The sequence below is a fragment of the Vigna angularis genome, chromosome 10 (assembly GCF_016808095.1).
Source record: "Vigna angularis cultivar LongXiaoDou No.4 chromosome 10, ASM1680809v1, whole genome shotgun sequence".
NCBI lineage: Eukaryota > Viridiplantae > Streptophyta > Magnoliopsida > Fabales > Fabaceae > Vigna > Vigna angularis.
The window spans coordinates 6,812,121-6,834,478 of NC_068979.1; the positions used below are offsets into that span (position 1 = coordinate 6,812,121).

The 22,358-nt window shown below is 37.9% G+C and overlaps 2 protein-coding genes, 1 long non-coding RNA gene and 1 pseudogene across 3 annotated transcripts; 2 read left to right on the plus strand and 2 right to left on the minus strand.

The window, feature by feature from the left end:
- The first annotated feature begins 3,619 nt into the window (after positions 1-3,619).
- On the plus strand, positions 3,620-6,799 carry LOC108334803 (uncharacterized). Its single transcript, XM_052869531.1, has 6 exons — positions 3,620-4,295; positions 4,384-4,461; positions 4,671-4,769; positions 5,314-5,506; positions 5,667-6,085; positions 6,317-6,799. Exons 1-6 carry the CDS (start codon positions 3,963-3,965, stop codon positions 6,542-6,544), a joined length of 1,350 nt encoding a protein of 449 aa, XP_052725491.1. The 5' UTR covers positions 3,620-3,962; the 3' UTR covers positions 6,545-6,799.
- A 1,133-nt stretch (positions 6,800-7,932) lies between these two features.
- LOC108335827 (pentatricopeptide repeat-containing protein At2g22410, mitochondrial-like) lies at positions 7,933-17,240 on the minus strand (annotated as a pseudogene).
- Positions 15,258-17,492, plus strand: LOC128194300 (uncharacterized). Its single transcript, XR_008245678.1, has 2 exons — positions 15,258-17,099; positions 17,210-17,492. It is a non-coding gene; the product is annotated as an uncharacterized LOC128194300 (long non-coding RNA).
- A 2,208-nt stretch (positions 17,493-19,700) lies between these two features.
- On the minus strand, positions 19,701-21,233 carry LOC108335418 (GATA transcription factor 18). The gene is made up of 2 exons (XM_017571433.2): positions 20,496-21,233; positions 19,701-20,293 (listed from the first exon to the last, which is right to left on the minus strand). Exons 1-2 carry the CDS (start codon positions 20,898-20,900, stop codon positions 20,000-20,002), a joined length of 699 nt encoding a protein of 232 aa, XP_017426922.1. The 5' UTR covers positions 20,901-21,233; the 3' UTR covers positions 19,701-19,999.
- Between the last annotated feature and the right edge of the window lie 1,125 nt (positions 21,234-22,358).

A 22,358-nucleotide genomic window follows, 5' to 3' on the forward strand; every position in this document is an offset into this window, starting at 1 on the left:
TGCAAGGGTTTCGCTCGCCTCTCACAGCCTTCTATCCAAAGAGTCACTCAACAACTTTCACTTAATCTATCCTACCAAAAATCATAACCAGATCAGACCTTTAATCCCTGCATGCAACTAGAACTTGGTTCGCATGTACTAAATGAACGAACGTTCAGAGACAAGAACTTACCAGTCCAGATCCCCGTTCTGTTCGGACCAGAAAGATGCTTAAGTCTCAGGGAACGTTGCTACGGTATCTGAAACGTGATCGGAGGAAAGGCGTGAGATTCACAGTAGAGAGAAGGTGGAAGGTTTTAGAGAGAAGTTGGAGAGAAATGAAAGGGTGAGTTCAGAGGTAGAAGATGAGTGCGTGCAGGAGAGAGAGATTTTCGAAAAACCAAAGTTTTGTTAAATTCCACGCCCCACGGACGAACGTCTCTTCTGCTGACACCTGCACTCCCACTTCTGAATTGGAAACTTCTCTCGTGATAAGTGGCGTTCGTGCATGCAATGTTTAGTGCGTTTTTAATGCACTGAACGTGTGGCGCGGTGCAATTATGGAAGCAGTCAGGTGACTCAGCAGTACAATAATAACCGATTTGACAGTATTACAGAGTTAATTATTTGGGGTCTCACACAACTGGTTTTGGATGCATTGGAAATTCGAAGCCAAAGCAGTCCACGTCTCAAATAAGGAATCTTCTCGTGAGGTGACGAAAAAAAAGTTTATTTTATCTGAAAACCGAAGAATCCAAAAAGAAAACCATATACTTCAATTTTCAAATTGTAAATTTATAGATTGTGTTACGTGTAAGATCTGCTGTGGAATACCAAATCTAATTTATATTAGTCCACACAAAATCAGATTCTTCATTTAGACACGTGTCAACAAATAAAAAACTTAAAAATATATTAATCTAACAACTCTGTCAACAAACTTAATATATTGGATCTTAATAATTTAATAGTGATCACATTGTTTCATGAATTTATTTGTGTTGAAATTAATGCGAATTTATTTAAAATAAGATATCTATTTTATTTATATTAATTCAGTAAAACTGTTGAAAAACATCAATTCATGCAGTTAGTTTTTCTCTTTTTATAATGAAAAGGCTGTGAAATATTTCTTAAAAATTGTGATTGATCTATGTTGCTATTTATTCACGATAAAGTAATTTTGGATTAATAATAAAATCACATGATATTAAAATGTTATTAAAATATCAATTATTCATTTTAAAAAAAATCTGTTTGAAAAGCTGGGTGCTATCATTAACCACAAAATAGTTGTCCCCGGCTCATTTCTCGTGTCTCGTAATATTAGGTTCACATTTTATTCCGGTGTGAAAACGCCACTTACTATCAATCTCTTGGGTGTGACACATTATTAAGTTCTTTTATTTTGGTACAATCATTTTCCATTTCTCCGCTCCATATTGAGTTTCCTGCTATGGATTCTATAAAATGAGTTTTGTTTTTATTCCATCTATTAGACATATTAAAGAGTTGGTTTAATACAAATTTTAAATTCTGTTTACTCTTATTTAATTATGTTCATTTATTATAATTAAATATCAATAATTTGATGTATTGATAATTATTTATTAATATTTCCGACAATTATAATATTTTTTTATTTCATGTTAAAAAAATATGTTTTAGATTGGGTAGTTAACAGGAAAAAATATTCTTAAATATATTTTTGAGAGTTGGCCTCCTAAAGGTTTATATTCCAGAAACGTCATTTGATGGAAATTATTTAAAGCAAGTAAAATTATGGGATTTTTTATTCTACGATTATTATTCTTAAAAATAGAAGGATGGGTAATGAATATTAAAAAAAATAAAAAGAACTACTGTTTATTGTATAACAGATGTCTCAGAAAATAAACAATATCTTTATATTTTTTAAGTTTTTTGGGGATTATTGTTAGTTGAAATATCTAAATTATCTCTATATGAATTTTTTTTTGTGAGATATTAGTAATTTTTCATTTATTCTACAAGAGACTATCATGATTTTTTATGGAATTGGGAGTTTTTTTATTAATTTTTATTTGTGGTGGATTTTTGTGGAATATAGACACTGCTTTATAATATGTTTGAATTATTTCAATAAGAATATATGCCAAAGTTTTTACTCTCTCATATATTTGAAACCCTTTCCAAAAAAAAAAAGTAATCAAACCAATCTCTTGCAAAACCATATTCAAAATCCTCGGTAAAATCAATTCCAAATCTCCAAAAACAAAAGATGGGCTTTTGCACCAAACTAGGCATATTTGCCTTTAATATTACCGAAATGGACAAATTCAACCAAAATTACGAAAATTGGGAAGTCGTGGGAGACCCAAACGACTTCAATTGAAGAAGTCGTGCCCCTGCACGATTTCACCCAGGGTTGAAGTCGTCCACCTCACAAACGACTTTAGGGTATGGTAATCGATTACCACATGTTGTAATCGATTACCATACCGTTTTTAATAAAAAAATGTAAAAAAAAATTGAAATCGTAGGGGGTTTCACGACTTCAATAAGAGAAGTCGTGCACCCCCAACACAATTAAACAATCACTAAGTCACAAAGACTGAACGCTCAAGATTGAAACCGAACACTCAAGATTGACCGAACGCTCGGGATCATTATCTGAGAATACCAAATTAGGACGAACGCTTGTAATCACTATTACACCAAAACCAAACGCTCAAGATTCAAAGCCTAAGAGCACCAACTTAAGACCGAACGCCTACAATTACTAATACAGAACCAAGACCGAACGCTAAAGATCACTCTCTGAGAATACCAATTTAAAGACGAACGCCTACGATCACTGTTTCACGAAGACCGAAAGCTCAAGATTGAAACCTACCAATTTAAGACCGAACGCTCAGGTTATCCAGCCGAGACTACCAAATTAGGACGAACGCTCACAATCATTAATCTATCAAGACCGAACGCTCGAGATTGCTTCATGAGAATACTAAATTAAGGACGAACGCCTAAATCACCAATTCACTTGAATACTGCTTGGACGAATGTCTAATATATTACTAACTTTTATTCAAGGAAGAATCCTACCGCTCGTTACATGAGAATACAAAACCGAACGCTCACTTGGCCTACCACTATTTGTACGTACGCTCCATTTACATCACCTATATTTTGCCGACCACGATTTGGTCGAGCACTGTTCGGACGTACGTTCGTTTCTGCAGAATTTTGCAGCACCAGATTTTCCAGAAACCCATAAACCCCGTTTTCATCCCCTTCTTTTCATCCCTAATTATTAAAAACGGTATGGTAATCGATTACAACATGTGATAATCGATTACCATACCTTAAAGTCGTTTTTGGGGTGTACGACTTCAACCCTGGTCAAATGAACAGGGTGAAGTCGTGAGGAGGGCACGACTTCTTCAATTGAAGTCGTTTTGGCCTCCCACGACTTCACTTTGGGTCAAAATTTATCTATTTTAGTAATAAAGAGGGCATATTTGCCTAGTTTGGTGAAAAAACCCAAAAGATGACATATAATCATAACCATGGAAAGTCAATACAGTATTTCTGACATCATCGTTTATTAATAGCCCATAACTTATATTATCTCATTTTTCTTAGGCTAGTTCGGATACGTATTTACTTGTCATTAGTAAGTTATCGCTTGTGTCTGGAAGGCTGCTTTCTTACGCATGTGCATCATCCTGTATTAAATTGAATACAATGTGTTTGTTTTAATGTTAGGGTAGAAATTATTAATTTTTCATGTGCTATTTCATGAACACTATTGTTATATTGGGATGGGAAGTGGCAAATTGTTAGTGAAACTTGTCAAATACCTGGAATTCAGCCATCTTTTTTTTCTAAAACAAATAAGGTTTGTATTGGTGGCAGCTGCATGAGTCAACCTGGTATTTAGTCGGGTGTTCAACGCGGTTTAAGGTGGTTAGACTAAGTGTTGTGGTTGTGTTATTGTTCACATGGAGAGAATGAATAGTGGGGGTTCTTCAATCAGAAGACGTTCATTAAGCATATCAAGTCACGTAAGTTATCATATAGAAAATGATGGAGAGAATGAGAGTGTTTCAGAGGCTGGAGACATTGGAGATAGAGCTCTTGGAAGCAGGAGGTTTAGTGAGAGCAACAGTTTCCGTTTGTCCTTTAACAACAGGTCAGAAAAAGAAGCTGTTGTTTCCATTCCAGATGAACACAGATCGCATCCCAATTCCTCTGTTGGGCCTTTGCCTCCTGTCTTCACATCCCTTTCCCCACTTTCCACTGATGGAATTGTAGGTTTTGAAGACACAGAACATGTGAGGTTCAACGCTTGATTGTCATGTAGTCCCGAGATGTTTGGTTTCTGTAATTTGGTTATTAATTAACCATATGTTCTATTTTCAGGACCCTCCTAAAGGTTTGCCAAAGTTGCTGGACTATACTTCGTGTTTGGTTCATTTAGCGGTTTTTGGAATTCTTGGGGTAATATCTCCTAAACTTTTGCTTGACGTGTTAGATATGGCTAACTTGTTGGTGCAGAATGGATTACTGGCATTTGCCATTGTTTCGATTCAGAATTCTATTGCCGATTGAGAGGATATGGCAAATCTCAGCTGTGACAATGAGTTTATATTATGACATGCAGTTATTCGCAAAAATCTAATACACAAACTGCAAAAAACACTATGCAGGTCTTAACGAGATATTTACTGCAGAAGTTATTTGGCCCTGGGGTTGCCCAGGTGACAAGCGACCAAACCATTCTTTATGTTGATCTTCCTTCTAATATGGTGGGTTCCCTTTTCCATCTTCAATATTGTGTGTCTTGGTTACCAACAAATTTTGATGGGTTCACAAAGACTAACACTCCATAGTTGTTTTGATGGCCAGGAACATAAGTTTCAGACATTGTGGTAGTAACTTGCTTTAAAGAACAATGTATGTTAAATTCTTCAAATCTATTGCTTTTCAAACAAGAGAGAAATTTTGAGCCACCTTCAAACATAGAGTTCATCAAAATAGGAATGTTTGACTCTTGAGCATCAACTGGTTATTCCCTTTCTCGTTACAGAAGATTATTTGCCTTTGTATTTTGCACTTCTTAAATCGTGTACACCATTGAGCATTTTCTTTTAATTCTTGTTATACTAGAATTAAACTGTCCTTTTTAAAACACATATTTGCAAATTCGATTTTAATTTTTTCATATATAGCCATCGTGTAGCAGCTTCAAAGTTCAAACTTAAAACATAGAAGTACTGTCAGAAATTTTGGTATTCACTTGTGAGGAAGCTGATTCAGACAATCTAATGCAAATTTTGACATTGTTTCCAGATTGGTTCGTTTCTTATGGGTTGGTTTGGTGTGGTATTCAAAGGAGACATATCTCAAGTGTCAGAGCATCTAGCTATAGCAATAACAACTGGTTACTTAGGAAGCCTTACAACCTTCAGTGGTTGGAATCAAAAAATGCTTGAACTCAGTGTTTCCGGGCATTGGCTCTTCGCTTCACTTGGCTTTATATTAGGTAAATGGGTGTATTGATAGTTCTGTTTGTTCTAAGCTTGTTGTTTCAAGCAAATGATTTTTCTGTTTAAATTTATCCCTAGTGGATGAGTTGATGATTTTATTTCCTCATGATTGCTCAATTGATAAGATGAATTTGTTTTACAATTACAAATTTTCAGGTTTATTTCTCGTTGCCTATTCCATCCAGTTTGGGATTGAAACTGCCAAGGGTTTTAGGTGGCTCCTCCACCGGCTGGGTATTAGTTTGGGAAAAGATGTTAATAAGATAAACTGCAGACTAGACAGCTACCATCGTCAGTTGATAGTTATGGTGATGTTCATGGTTATATTAGGCATATTGTGGGGTGTAAGTGGTGCATTAGTAAAAGCTGAGTTCAAGCACGGTGGTAATTCTGCACAGTTATGGTTTGCTTGCATGGTTGGACCCATGGGTGTGTGGATTAGATGGTTCTTAGCAAGGTTAAACGGGCGTGGATTGGGAAAGGAAGGGTTGTTTAAATGGATTCCATTCGGGACTCTAATTGCCAATGTATCAGCAGCTTGTATTATGGCTGCACTTGCCAGTGTGAAAAACGCAGTAAGTTTTTTTGTCATCATTCATGTTCAAGTCCCTTCTAACTGCCTTGTCCAATCTCTAAGCTAGAATTGATAGACTCACAGGTTCCGAATTAGATATGACAATAAGATTTATCTGTGTTGGGAAATTGGCTTTTTCTGAATTTCTTTGGAGAATACTATGATTAATTCTTGCCCTTATGACTGTTATATTTTACATAAATCATGAACATTATTTACTTGCCTGATGCAGGTGAACACCAGAGATTGTGATACTGTTGTAGCAGGAATACAGTTTGGCCTAATGGGGTGCTTGAGCACTGTCTCTACTTTTGCTGCTGAGTTCAATGCAATGAGAGAAAGCAGTCATCCTTGGAGAGCCTATGCCTATGCCGTTATCACAGTTTGTGTTTCATTCTCTTTGGGAATACTAATATACTGCATCCCTGACTGGACAAAGGGGTTTAACATTGACACGTAGCAATTGAATAAGGCAACCTTGTTTAGGCAACGGATTTTCTTTTTCTTTTTTGCTGAGAATGGGTTGCCAGTTCAGAGAAGCAGAGTAATGTGTCTATACTATTCTTCATAGTGAGATCTGTCAATTTTATGATTGGTTGTTAAACGGGAATTTGAGCAGATAGGTCACTTCTTACTAATATAGATGCCATTTCTTGATGTAAAAAAGCAAACAGAGGAAGTGTGAAAACGTTTCAATCCTGTACGAAATTCATCATTAACTTGAGTTTTCACAAAATTGTGGTATTGTAGGAGTAGATACAGCTGAATGGAAGGTGTTCATGGAATCCGTATTGTTGACTATTCAATCAATTTTTCTGCATAATTAGCAAAGATGTTACAAGTGCCAATCATTCTTTGTTGGATCGTTACAATAATATCACAGGCTTTGATTAGTGCCCAAGAAATGTAATGGTATTGAGATATTACAATCCAAATGAATGAGACATATTTGAATCACTAAAAATATGCATAGATGAATTAAGAACTGTCAAACCACGGTAGAATGATCAAATCTGCACTCAAAACCCAGAACTGGACAGCACCAGTCCAACACTAGCGTGACAACTTTGATAGTAAGGGTGTTCGTGTGGTCTGATATGCAGAATGGCTTTATATGCTATGCTATGGATTGAATCATGATATGAACATGCAAATAGGTTTATAACAATGCTAATGGTACTTTAAAACAAAATTTACGAAAAAACCAAGTGTAGACTTCCTAAATTCAGAAAATCATCTAACTCAAAAAACTGGAAAATTGAGTACTAATCCTAGAATCTAATGTAGAAATAACCACAAAACATAGATTGAAACTATAAATAAGCAGCAGAAACTAAAATTCAACATTTAAACCAAAGCTAGAGCTAAGTGGCGCGAGAGTTAACTGTAAAAACTGATTAATCTGAACTAAAACAGAAATCTAATGATTGGAATAAATTTATTATTATGAAAGGAAGTAGAGGAATGCAAATTTGATGAAAAACATATTAAAGAACCAAAAATCACAAAACAGGTTGAACTTCAGCGTAGCTAAGTGTTTGCTCTAAACCAGAAAGTGAAAATCCTATTCAAGTTCATTTAACTCTCAATTTTACTTGCTAATGTTCATTTCTGAAATCCTTGGAGTATAGAAATCACTTTGGATTCACCAGTATCTCAGTATGGATCCATAACCGAGGCTAGTAAGGTGCAAGAATGAAAATCAAATGTTCAAGAGTAGAAAATTTATATTCTGACTCAAAAGTAAGGAAACATATCCGAGACATTGAATTAAAATTGCAACTGAGTAAAAAGCATTAAGAGATTAATATGATTGAATTGCATATCAGAAAACAATGCAAAACTGAATTAAAAGCAAAATTAACTTGAATTGAATGAAACTTGATGCGAACAGTACAATCACCGAAGCCCTTTGGTGTCTAGCTCATTTTGGAGTCTTAGACAACCAGAAATCTCCAGAGAAAACTATTCTAAAAACTGAGAAATCTAAAAATATGATTCGTCCCTCTTTCAAGTTTAAGATCCAAGCCTTGTATATGCTTCTAGAAGTCCAAGCCTATAAAACTGGAAAACAGCCTAGAACTGGTCATAGGAACTGCCAATAGCAAGTAAAAATTATGTACAAACTACCTAGCCTAGCCTAGTCTAACTATACAAATCACCTAAGTAGCAAGTAACTAGAGCAGCTCTCCTCAAAAGCTACTGGCTGGCACAGGTTTCTTTAAAGTGCATAATCTGTCTATTGGAGTTCTTCACAGCTGGTAGCAGGTCATCACTTCAGGATCAGCAGGTTGCAAGTCTTGGTCAGCTTCTCTGCTTCAAAATTACCTCTGCCAGCACGTTTCTCTAACAAGTCCAAACTCCAGCAGGTTAAAGCTCCCATGGCAAGCTTCTCATGTGAGCACATTCAAATACAGCTGGTCAGGTTCAGCACACTTTCTTCAGCAACTTATATCACCGGAAGACTGCTCACTGTACATACTTTCACAGAATCAAAACCACCAGCTGGACATATGGTCTCAAATGTACAGCACCTTCAATTATCAGCACCTAAAATCTCAATTTAAACAATTGAATTCTACGTAAAAAATAGAAGTAAAAGCTGGCTTGAAATACTTATATTGACTAAAAAAAACACAAACTAAAATCTACATTAAAGATTAAGAATCAAATCTAACTTTTACTATTTATAAGACTACAAAAATCTATTAATTCAGAAACTAACTATCTAAAAACAGTGAGTTCAAACACTAAAATCACCAAGCTGAAAAATGATGAAAGGCTATCAAAACTAAATTCTACTAACCACAGAACTGAATTCTACAATTGCAATTAAAATTGAAGCTAAGCTAAACTGAAAGCTACACTATATTACTTACAAAGACTAGAAGTCTACCAATTTAGAAACTAAACTAAAACTCCTATCTACAAACACTTATTTAACTCATTTTAAGAAAAACTAAGAATTAAGGGAACGAAACTAAATCTGATCTAAAACTAAGAAATTAAAGACAAAAGGTAACATAAAGAGATGCATCAAACCGAGACTCATCAGCCTGTCCACAAAATTGTTGTTTAATCTTTGTTTATTTTCATCTAGTGAAACATTTATTTTGCATTTTTCATTGATCATTAGATGTCACCAAAAGAAAGTAGTATTTATTTGCGCAATAATACTCTCATACTACATATTCTTTTAGATTTTAGACAAACATGTACAACCGTGTATATCTAGCTCACCCTTGCATTGTTTGTTGTGTGCTGTTTGGGTATGTTTCTTTGGCGATGATCATCCACTTTAATGGGAGCAGATGTTGTTGAGGAGATTCCCTTGGAGCAAGAGCTAGAGGACGCTGATGTTAAGGTGTAGTCTACTTAGGAATTTTCCTATTTGAATGCTTGTAGTGTTCAAATACTTTAAACTGTTTAAAGTTTAAAATTTCGTCTTTTATTTGGATGAACGTAACTCCAATGCATTTTCCACACACCCGCATTTCACATACATGTCTATAAGAGTCGTGCTCAGAATAGTATTAACCTGTAATTTATTTATATTTATATAAGCATGAATCCATTTCCCTATGTCCAAAGCAGCCAGATGGGTGCAAGCCGAGATGGCACTAACTAAAGCAGTTTCGTCGGGCTTGACTCCATGAAGCTGCATTTCTTGGAACAATACAAAGCCTCTGAAAAACATTCATGTTGAGCATAACCAGATATCATGGCACTCCAAGACACAACGTCCTTCTCCGGCATGGAATAAAACAACTTCTCAGCATCTTCAATTGAACCACACCTCAAGTACCCAGAAATCATCGAGTTCCAAGATATTTGATCCAAGAGAACACCACCATCATCAAAAATTCTTTGCGCATCCACTATCTCCCCACAACTAGAGTACAAATGTATCAAAGCATTCTTAAGACTAACATAATCCTCAACCCCAACTTTCGCCGCCAAACCATGCACCAACCTCCCCATCTCAGCATTCAAAATCGCGAACACACGGATACAACACTAACCACAACGATCTCATCCACTGTCACCCCACTCGCCTTCATCTCCACAAACAAAACCAACGCCTCCTCACACATCTCATTCTGCTCATAACAAGAAACCATCGCACTCCACGACACCATGTCCATATCCCTCCCTCGAACCTCATCAAAAATCCGCCGCACCTTCTCCACACACCCCTTCCTTCCAAAGAGCACAATCATGGAATTCGAAGCAATGGTGTTCCTCTCCGGCATTCCCCTATACACACGTTCCGCCTCCTCCACATTTCCCGCCTGAACATACCCCGCCAAAACAGTATTCCAAGATACCAAATCCCAGACAAGACTTTCCTCAAACACCTGGCGCGCACTGGACATCCTCCCACATATAGCATACAAGTTGATCAGCGTGTTCCGGACGTACACATCTTGATGAAAACCAAACCTCACGACATGTGCGTGCAGCTCCCTTCCCTCGAACTCGGACACCCGGGCAGCGCAACATTGAAGAAGAATTGGGTAGGTATAGTTATCGGGTTTTGCGTGTTTCGCAAGGAAGAGCTTGTAGAGTGTGATGGCTTGGTGAGGGTTGTTTTGGAGTTCGAAGTGGGCGCACATGATGGTGTTCCATGTGAAGGGGTTGGGGTTGTGAAGATGGTCGAAGATTCTTAGGGAATAGTCGAAGGGAACGAGAGCGGAGCGAGTAGAGAAGTTTATGAGTCTGCTTGCGGCGTAGGGGTCTGAGATGAGGCCGGTGAGGATCGTTTGTGAGAGAATCTCTCTGAAGTGCCTCGGCCATTGGCACCGCTGCAATGCTGCGTCTAACGTCCACACCTTCATGCTTCGTCTCCTGCTTCATACTTCAACTCACGCGCATCTTCATTTGCTGCATAACTTCATCAGGCTGTTGTTTTCACAATAAATAATTAAATAATTTTTTTCATAAATTTAAATGTAGTATATTAAGCCAACAAATTATAAATTATTCATAATTTATAACTAACATTGAGATTTAATTAAATTTAATATTTTGTTGTCATCAAAATTATTTTGGTTTGTCTTAAAAATGGATAAATTTATATTTTTATTTGTCTTTATATGTGTGAGATCTCGAAAAAATTAAAACATGATTATACTGTCTAATCTGTCATTATTGCACTGCTGAGTCACCTGACTGCTTCCATAAATGCACCGCACCACACGTTCAGTGCATTAAAAACGCACTAAACGCTGCATGCACGAACGCCACTTGTCACGTTGGAAGCTTCTGAAGTCAGAGTGGGTGTGCAGGTGTCGGCTTGGGAGACGTTCGTCCGAACGAACATGGATTGAACAAAATGACTTTTTCGAAAAACCCTTCCACTCACCTGCAGCATTCATCTTCTTCCTCAGAACCCAACCTTCATCTTCTCCAACTTCTCTCTACTGAAATTCTCACGTTTCTTCTCCGATCAACTTGCAGCACCGTAGGAACGTTCGTCCAGCTGTGAGCTTCATTTTGGGCCGAACCAATCCCGATTCTGAAAACGGTAAGTCTCCTAGCTTAGGCGTTCGTTTCTGGATATTCCTGCGAACCCAGATTTAGTTGCATGCAAGGGTACGATTTGATATCTTCTACATTTCTTTGGTTAGATTTAGTTGAAGAAACTTAAGTGACCGTTGAGTATAGAAGAGCCGTAGTTGCACGAGTTAAAGTCATACTCTTAGGACGTACACTGCTATCCAGGTAAGGGAAGCTTATATGTTTAATTTATACTTGCATGTTGTATGATTTGATTTGGATGTATAAAAAGTATGTTGTTTGAGCTGTTATGAACGATCACTGATATTGTATATGTTTTCTGTGTGGTTGAAATGCATGTTGATTTGGATACGTATGAAAGGTGTATGACTATTGTATAGTTGGATTTATTAATATGATGAGATCTGTATAGTATGAGAATTAATCATGGATATGAAGTTACGAAGTAAGAATCACATGAGAAAGGTTGAGTTAACTTAGTGAAAATCTGGATATGATAATTTCCCTATGATAAATTACGCTCGTCATCGTACGGTCTTATACCGTTCGGTTTCCCTGAAAATTACTTAGAGTAGAATTCTTTCCTTTGGGAAGAATTCGATTTGAGAACGAGCGTCCTTATTTCGAATTACTATGTTTGAGCGTTCGGCTCAGCATAGAGATGTCGTACACCTTAAATTGAATAAAACTGAAATAAGTAACGTTCGGTCTTATACCGAACGTTCGTCCTAAATAGCGCTCGGTCTTATACCAAGCGTTCGTCCTAAAGAGCGTTCGGTCTTGTACCAAGCGTTCGTCATGATTGGTTTTCGGTCATCTACCTAGCGTTCGTTTTAACGTAGTGTTCGGTCTTAAACCGAACGCTCGTCCTTATCTTTGATTCCTTAACGAACGTAAATAGCGTTCGTCCAAATAATTAGTAAATGTATATTGGCGCGTTCGGTCATTGACTGGCAGTCGATCCCTTTTTAAACAAAAGATTCCCAATGTAGTTAAGTATTCTTCTTGATGTATCTTCGTCCAAGTTGAGTCAACCTGACCTCTTGGTACTTAAAATATTCTGAAAATGGTCGTATTCCTCTGGAGTCTTTCTGATTGTTAATGGGTTATTCTAAATCTGGCTTTTAACGTTCGTCCTCTCCCTTCAGAAAGTTGAACGTTCGTCCTTTTAAGAAAGTGGAACATAGAATGAAAATGTTATAAAAATGAAATATTAAGATGTGTGAACACTATATTAAATGATTATACGATTATGGAATTTGAACGAGCGTTCCAGGGAGGAACGTCTCGAATATGTTAAATATTAAATTTGGTAAAGTATGACTGTGGATAAGTTAAGACTCGTTGTCCATCCTGATGTTCCGTGATACTCATCTTCACGTAGAAGAGGGTAGTTCATGTGTGGGAACGGCAGGAGGTCCTTAGTCCATAAGTTAACATGGGCGACGTAAGAACGGACTAACCTCGAGTGGCAGCTGTTGAGTGTATCCCAGTTACTACATCACTCGGGTGCAAGGACGCTTGTAACTACACAGATCATACAGTCCGGACGGTCGTCTTACATATAGATATATATATATATATATATATATATATATATATATATATATATATATATATATATATATATATATATATATATATATAGATGTTACATGATGTTATATGTTAAAATATGTGTTTGTGTGGAATGAAATGTTTTATTGTATGTGTTGATGTATAACTTAAATTATATAAGCTTACCCTTTCGTTTTTCCTTGTGTTGTCCACTGTCTATGTACGTTCGTCCTGTCTTGCAATGATCATCCGTGTGGATGTGAGCAGAAGGCGAGGCTACTCTGGAGGACGTTATCGAGGAAGAAAACTTAGTCGAAGTGGAAGTGAAAGCGGAGCAGTAGAACGTCCGTCTTTCATTTTAGTTTAGACGTTTCTTTTGTTTTTGGACGTTCGGTTAATTATTTTGTAAAACCGTTCGTTATTAGCATTCACTGTTTCCGTCTTGTATATGGTAACTCTGCACTTTAAGCCGTTCGGCTTTTAAACTCTGTTAATTATATAAAGACTGCATTGATTTACTGTTAATTGTAATTAATTCTGATTTATGGTAATTACTGTATTTTGGGATGTTACAATAAGTGTTATGGATAATGTTACATATATATATTAGAAATATATATTAGAAATCTAACAAAATCACGAATATAATTTTTTGAGATGTGTAAATTACTATTCTTAACAACTTATATGGAGTGTGTTGTACAAGTTTGTACGATACAACAAAAACTTCTTAAAACTATTTTAGAATCTCATAGAAACTCTAAAGGGGTATAAGAAAAATTCGAGATTTTACTAGAAAGAAAGATAAATGAGAGAAAATGAGAGATGAGAGAGTTCTTTTTTTTTTGTGTATTCCTTGGAGTGAATAAAATACACTACTTATATAGCTAAAGGGAGCCACGATTCCCACTGATTAAGGAGAAATCTCGTAACTTAAGGAAGAGCGCAACAGCCAACTCAATCCTGAGCCTTGCAGGAAGAGAAGCAACCTCCACTTGCGGAAGAAAACTGAAACGACACTTTCGGGAAGAAAAAAAAATGTCAATGTTCAGAAACAAGATATTTTTACAATATTATATTCAATTTTTATCCCGCATATTGCAAAAGATAAGAAACAAAGATTGAAAAAGAGAAAAGAAGAAAATTTATTGGGTTTTATAAGATATAATGCATGAGAGCTAGTGTAGCAAACTATATTAACAAGTCCTAGATGGAGAAACTTAACACACAGTATAATTGGTATAGGATGCTATATAAACCAAAGATACTTGAATATGTTAGAAGTTTATCAATCACAATACACCTCAACAATCTTTACTGTTATCACTCCAATGCGTTTACTAAGTGTGCTTACTCGATGTTCATAAATACTCTAGAAATCAGGCCATCTTATCTGTCGCAACCAGAATCGCGACGGGACGACGATCCAAAAAGAAACGAGTTTTGAAAAGAGATTTTGGAGTCGCCACCATAGTTTATTATGGAAAACTACGAAAAAACCATAAAATAATAAGACACGGTCCACGAAAACCATATTCTGGGTTCGGGAGTTGGTTACGCATAGGGAAGGTGTTAGCACCTTACAACGCCTGCCCTAAGCCAGTACCTTTAACTAAATACACGAATATGATGTGGTTTTCAAAATGTTTAAATATCACATAAAATAAAATTCTAAATAAACAAAATATATTTTTTAGTTTTTTGGGCCCGACAAGGATTGACCTTGCTCCTACGTATTCTCATTCAGAATGAGAAATCAGGGTTACGTAGTTCTTTTGAAACTGTTTGAGAAATTTGTTTGGAAATTGTTTGAAAATTTGTTTTGAAATGATTTTGGATTTTTTTGGGAAGTGAACCTGACAAGGACTAGCCTTGCTCCTACGTATCTGTACTTTTGATGGAGAATCAAGGATAACGTAGTTCTGGCTAAGAGATTGTTTATTGTTTGAAATTGTTGATGTTTTTAGTTTTTAAAGATTTTATATTTTTATAAAAGAAAGAGAAAAGGTTTTTGGCACAAGGACGATACGAACGATCACACATATGCCTAAATATTTTTTATTATTTTTTAGAAGACAAGAAGAAAAGGTTCTAACACAAGGACGATGCGATCACACATGTGCCTAAACCTTTAAAATATTTTATTATTTTTTATAAAAGTACATTTAAAAAGTAGATAAATATTTAAAATCAAAAGAGAAAAAGAAAAAAAAACATAAAAAATAAAAATAGAATAAAATAAAAGGATAGATAAATAAATAATGAAAATAAAGTAAAAATAAAAGGATAAAATAAAAATAAGGATAAAATAATAAGTAAATAAAAAAAAAGGGTGCGGAGGTGCTAAATAAGAAACTGGGGTGCCTAAACAATTAAAAAAACGAACTGGGCCAAAGCCCAGGCGGAGAGGGGTGCGAAAATGAGAATAAGGGGGCGCAGGGAAGAAATTGGTATTTGTGTTTTTTTAAGAATAGAACGGGCCTGAGCCGAGACCAAGGGAAAGGATGGAGAGTGTGCGGGTGAGAAACGGGGGATGCGCGTAGGAAAGAAAAGAATCGGGTTTTTGTTTTTTTTTATTATTTGGACCGGGCCCAGGAGTTTTTTTCAAGCAGAAGCATTAGGGGTTAGGGGTTCTGCCACTCTTCTCCTCACTCCAACATTCAGAAAGCCTAGAGACTAGGGCCTCTCTCCCAAACGAGGCAGCTAAAAGTGGACCTCCGCCCGTTCGCGCACACGCGCCACCGCCTCCGCCAAACCGGCCGCCGCCAACCGCAAGACCAGGACACCACCAGTGCGCCGATCGCCGCCACAGACCCCACTGGTTGCCGCGCCAAGCCCCTCTTCTCCTTTTTCTTTTTTTCGCTTCTTCGCGCGCGGAGAGAAGCTCTCGCCTCTCCGCGCCAGCGATGCAGCTCGCCGCCGGAGTCGTTGCCGGTCACGGCGCCAGACCCTCCTTTCCTTCTCTTCTTCCCGCGTTAGAGAATCTCTCACGCTTCTCCGTCAATCGCTGTTTGAACGATCACGGCTGCCTCGAACCAGAGCACCACCAGTGTCACAGGTCACGACCAAGGTCGCCGCCGGTCCTCGCGTTGACGTCCTCCACCGCTACGACCAAACCCACCTCTACCCCTTTCGTCTCTGCGTTCAAATTTTTCTTTGAATCCTGGTTGATGGTGATATCCGAGTGAATGGAGGAGGATTTTGTTTTTGCGGTTAACGGTGTAGGTTGAGGGAATAGTGGGTTCCGGTTATGTGCATGATGAAGGAGATGGTGAATGAAATCTGTCAAGATGGCTGTGGCAATGGGTGAATCTGGATGGTGAAAGGGGTATCCGACGAATGAATGGGGGCATCAATGGTGATTTTGAACGATGACAGGTGTATTGGATGATGGGTTATGTTTGTTGAGGCGGTTACGGTTGAGCGCAGTGTGGAGAATCCAAACGGTTGATGGCGGCTGGCGAGGGAAGGAGACAAAGGTTGGAGTCTCCATTGTTACCGTGGGCAGAGATTAGGAGAATGAGGATGTAAGTTGGGGAATGACAGGCTCCTGTAATGTGAAGAAATTCTGAGGAGGTGAATGCTTTGAGTGTACTGGCATGGGATCTGTGATTTGGTTTGCATTTGATAGAGGTAGGAGATGGTACGAGAGCTATATTTGCTGCTGCTGTTTGCTTTTTATTTACGGGTTTCCTGGGTGCTAAAGGGATACGAAGTGTTGATGTTAGGGAAATGTATGCCTATCTTCTATTGGTAGTTAAATAGATGAAATTTGCAGGCACAGAAACTGCATTTTGGGCGCAGTTTTGATTAACAGAGGAAGGCAAACAAACGCAACCATAAACATTGATCCATAAACATTGATCGAACATCAATCATTCATCTCTCAGCATGGACAAGGAAAGCATATATACAAGGAGCATGACCAAGGAGCTTAGGTAGACGAAGACTTACCTTCGCAGCTTCAAGATGCCTTTTCTTTTGGGCTTTAATTCCCTTTTCTCTCCTCGACTGAACTTCTCCTTTAGTAACCAAAATGATCTTGCAGGCGCCGTGAAGTGAAGTTGACTGGGCAGCTAGGTTCACCAACAGTCGCTTCTTCTCCTTCTTTTTTTCTCTGGTCCGAGGTCTCTCGCTCTATAAGTGGTGGTGATCAGTGATCCCCCGTCTCCAATGTGATTGTCCCCTTTTCAAAGCCAAAGCCCCCTCCTTTCTGTTGTACCCTCTGGGATATCCTCTGGCGCGGGATTTCCTTTGTCTCTTTTCTTTTTTCACCAATTCATGTTTTCATTTTGCTGTTGGCTGATATGGTTCAAAACTCTTTCCTCTTCCATGTATGTCTGCTGCTGCCACTTAAGAATTTGAGTGATTCTTCCCTAACTTCACTGCCTTCGTCCTGCAACCCTAATTTTACTTCTTTGTTCTTTATTTAACAAAAAATCAAAACTTAATTAATGAATTTATTTTTGTTAACCACCAACCATTTTCTTAATTGCGAACCACAAAAATATCTTTTGGGTATAAACCCTCAGGTGCGGCCTGGTCTTCGTTTTCACTGTAGTAAGCATATACTAACCTAATAAAAAAATTAAAAAACCTAATAAAAAAATTCATAAACCGCATTTTAAAATCCGGCAAACAACTAACGCATTTCCATGTGTGGTTAGTCTGCCGTCGCAGATCGAAATGCGGTGGTACTCTGTCCTTTCCGCAGATCGAACTGTGGTTTGCGCTTTTCGCAGATCGAAATACGGTTCTATTTGCACCTTTCCGCACTTTCAACTGCGGACGTCTCTGACCGCAACTCCAACGGCGTTTAAGCTCTTCGGCGAACGAATGAACTGAACCGGCGCACGAAGCGAACACCCAGGCACACAGTCACATGCATATGACAACAAACAAAACAAAGTAGATGCAGTGGTACTAACCTGGACACCAAAGATCTGTGAGGCCACGACAGGACGAACGCAAAAGGGACGAACGTAGAGTCTTGGCACGAAGGACGAACGCTTGCACAAGAGGGAGAGCAAAGACAAAATACAGTGGTGGTAGAGGATACGGGGGAGAGAAGAATGGCAGAGAAAGACGGAGAGAAAAAGAGGGAGGGGTGATTTGGAAAGGGGATGTAGGGTTTGAGTTTGAAATGTGGCAGGGAAGAGTTAAAATTTTAGTCAAACTTTTTAAAAATCAATTTTGACTTGCAAAGGCTATACTTGGAATTAAATTATACAAGCTGACAAAGTAAATTTTGTATATCTGCAAGCCTCATCCGGTCACATATAAGGGTACATCAACAAGAAATGATAGGAAGGTATACAAGTCCTAATCAAATTAACACACGCATAATTTCACGAAAATAAAAGTCTAACGTCACTTGGTATATATATATATATATATATATATATATATATATATATATATATATATATATATATATATATATATACATGCAAGACAAATATAAGGTTTAAGGTTTGATTTGTCATATTCTGTTAACATTGGTGATTTTAATTCTTATATGATGCTCAAGTAAAGAGATGTAGCAGCAATGATGTTGGGTTCTGTGATGGAAAGCTATCAGTTCCAGCAACCGCAACATAACTTCATTGATGATAAAGATTATCATTGGATGATAAAGCAATGCGCTATTCCAAGAAGATAAAGATTATCTCACTGTATACACTGAGTACTGCAGCGCAAAAGAAATACTACTTTATTAACTAAGCGAAAACAAAAAGGTAGTAAGAGTTAACAAGTCCAATACTGGTTTTCTTTTACCAAATTATTTGCGTTCATTTACCAATAAGTGCTATACTGGTTTAAGGAATATATTTGCATAAAAAAAATTACACGAAAGAGCATTAATATTTCAAATTAGTATTTTAAAAATTGATTAATCATTAAAAAATATTTACATAGTCTAGCTGTGATTTGTAGAAGCTTTTGTCTGACATCATTAAATACATGGCGTAACAATTAAACGAGGCTCTGCCAGGTCTTAAGAAATTAATGATTTTTTTATTTATTTAAAAACATGTTAATTAGAATATGAAAAAACTGGTGACATGAGATGAGAGTGTAGTAATAATGATTTTTAATTAAGAAATCATAGATTTATTCTTAAAAGACAGTCAGTTTGGCTGTTGTGAACCTGAGTGTCCGGTCAGAGAGAACCGTGATCCAACGTTGACACATTGGACCGTCGGAGTTGGTTCAAAGGAATTAAATGCACCCATGTCTCACTCGCTTTCGCAAATCACTGTATCTATCTATGTTCGGGTATGAATGTCCGTGTGGAAATCAGAAAATCGAAAACAACGACTATAAAATTTCAGATTCTGTTTAAGCATAAAGAAACAGTTTGTTCAAAGGAGGTAATAGTCACGAGTAATGACATGCACCTGCGAAAGTTCGAGTTATAACATAACGTGTTTCCAATTAATTGATTCAGAAACGGTCCATATTTGTGATGGTCAAACGAAAAAGTAGGTTTATACGTAATAACTGAAAGAGAAAGTTAAAGAAATAAATCCAAAGAAAAAGCAAGCTAATAAGAATATAGAATTATCTCATTCTCACACCAAGGGCGAGAAAAGGAAGCAAACAAAACGGAAAAGGTAAAAAGAAACATAAAATCCACGATTCGAGACCCTCATAACCATCGCAATCAAAAACATCATCGTAAAACGTTGACGTATAACTGCCTGTGTGTTTGATTGGTCTTGACCGTATCCAGGTAACCACGCTAGCTAGCTACCTCCTTTTGTAATATCTCGTGTTACTATTATTATATTATTATCATCATTATAATATGCTATTAATTTTTTGTTTTCAACGTTCATCTTGTGAAGTCGTGGACGAGGCTCGTTCTGTCTGCGACGTTGAGTCTCCACGAGAGAAACGGAATGCCGTTATCGGCGTCTCGATCGCCGTCATCCGCGAAACGGAACTCGCTCCCCATCCCCGGTGAGAAACACTGCATCTTCTGACTCTGCGGGTGTGCGTACCACGAATTGTTGTACACCTGCGCCGATTCCATCATGCCGCCAGAAGCCCGCTGCGGCGGTGCGGCCGCGGCACTCGCCCTTCTTTCCTCCTTCTTGAATCTAATCCCACACGCATTGCACAGCGACTGCAATGCAATTCACACAAAGTCACAAACCACTCTTCAATGTCGGAGAAAAAGAATGAAAATATTGATTAAACTACATTGTACAGGAGAAGAGATAAGCAAAAAAAAATGTTTTTTTTTGGTGATTAATGAATTGAATGTTGTTTTGGAAAAAAAAAATATAGAGTTTAAGTTCGGAGAAGTGATAAGTATGGTGATTTACCTTGGGGCCTCGGGGGCCATTTCTCCAAAGGGGAGTTGAGGTGGTATCACAATTGGCGCAGCGGCGAGCGATGAGAGGGTCGGGGTTTGAGGTGGTATTGGAGGTTCTGGAGGACTTGGTTTGGGATTGAGGGTTGTGTTTGGATTGTAGTAAGTCCCAACAGAAGTTAGAAACGGATCTACGTTCGTGGCGAGTAGGTTTTTGGTCGTCTTGGGAGAAACGGGTGGATGGGGTACCGAGGGAAAGGGTGCAGTCAACGGAAGGGGAAGAAGAAGAAGAGGAGGAGGTGAAGGAATAATCGTAAATGTCGGAATCTTGGTAGGGTGGTTTGTGGTTTGGCCCGGAGAAGGGCATTGAGAAGGAGGTGGTTTGGCCGTGGGAGATGCCACATGTACAGGGTCCCATGACGTGCCCCTGGGAGACACTGCAACAGCGATATTGATGAAGGGCCTCTGGAATTGGGAAAGGAAAGGACTTAAGGGAATTGATAGGGAGAGAAAGAAAGAAGAGGGAAAATAATATAAGAAGAGGTTAATGGTGAGAAATGAGAAGCGGGTGTAGCTGGTAGGCTTGTGAGCTTATAAGAAATGTAAATACCAGTCAGCAGGTGCAGTCCACGTTGTCCTTAATATAGGAATATGATTTTGAGTTTGATGAGAGAGAAGTTAAAGGATATAATAATTTAAATTATAAAGATGTTAGCAGAGAGAGAGGGAGAAGGAGGAAGGAAGTGTGGAAATGTTGGTGAGGTGATGCAATAATTGGGGTGAAGGAGTTTGGATTTATAGCATAGCACAGCATAGGACGTAGAATAGCAGTGTAGGAAAGGGTGAGGTGGAAGGGAAAGAGAAAGAGAGACGGTGGGGGTGTTGCTTAGTTTTGGTCATTGGTTAATGGGTAGTCAAAAGAGCCCACGTGACGAGAGGGAACAGTCTTCCATGGATCTGCCTTTTCCGATCACGAGGTTTTAGTGTCCCTGCAAGGAAAATATAATACTTTCCAATCCAACCCCCTTATTCTCACGCTCCTTTTCCTCTCCTCCGCAACCACGCTCTAACTCATCCTACACAATCTACAAACCCTTCTTACCACGCTGCTTGATGCCTAAGTTATCTCCTTACATGTTTTTTTTATCAAATTTATGACATTCAGTGTGAGCAAAATTAGTGACCGGTACACTTATTGAAGTTATTGAATATGTTACTGTAAAAAAGTTTGTTATATAAGTGGTGTAACTTATATTGAATTTTGATGAAGAGGTTTGTTTTGAACAGAACAATGACCTAGCAATGATCTCCTCCAAAGACCCAGATTCCGTTACTTGTTATAGGGCGTCGAATCCATCAAATCTACACCAACAAGCAGTTTTGGCTGCCGTACCATGCGAATCACGTGAATCCAAAACAAAAGCCAAGCTCGTCATGATAGTAACCTCATGCCCCGAATCCGAAACTGATCACCACTTTGCTTTTTGTATGCGCCTACAGTGGAAGCTCTAGTGGTCGAAGAGAAGATCCCTGGGGTTTTCATTCATTTTCTTTTTTATCACATTGCGAAAGCAAGAGAGAGATAGAGAGAAAAGTGTTCAAATGGAATACAATAGATGCTCTGCAATCATCAATCATCAATCATCAATCCAAACCTTGCCAGTTAATCGCACTGTGTTTTTGTTTGTTTGGGTCAAAGCTCGTTAGATAATAGAAGAAGGCATTGCAAAAAAGAAAGGAAAAGAAGACAAAAGAAAAGGAGCAGAGAAAAAATATAAGAAAATCCAAAAACTGGAGTTGTTTTAAAAAAGAAAAATAGAGAGGTGCCCCACATCATCATACCCAGGCAAAGCAAAGCCAAGCCCAAACAAACAAA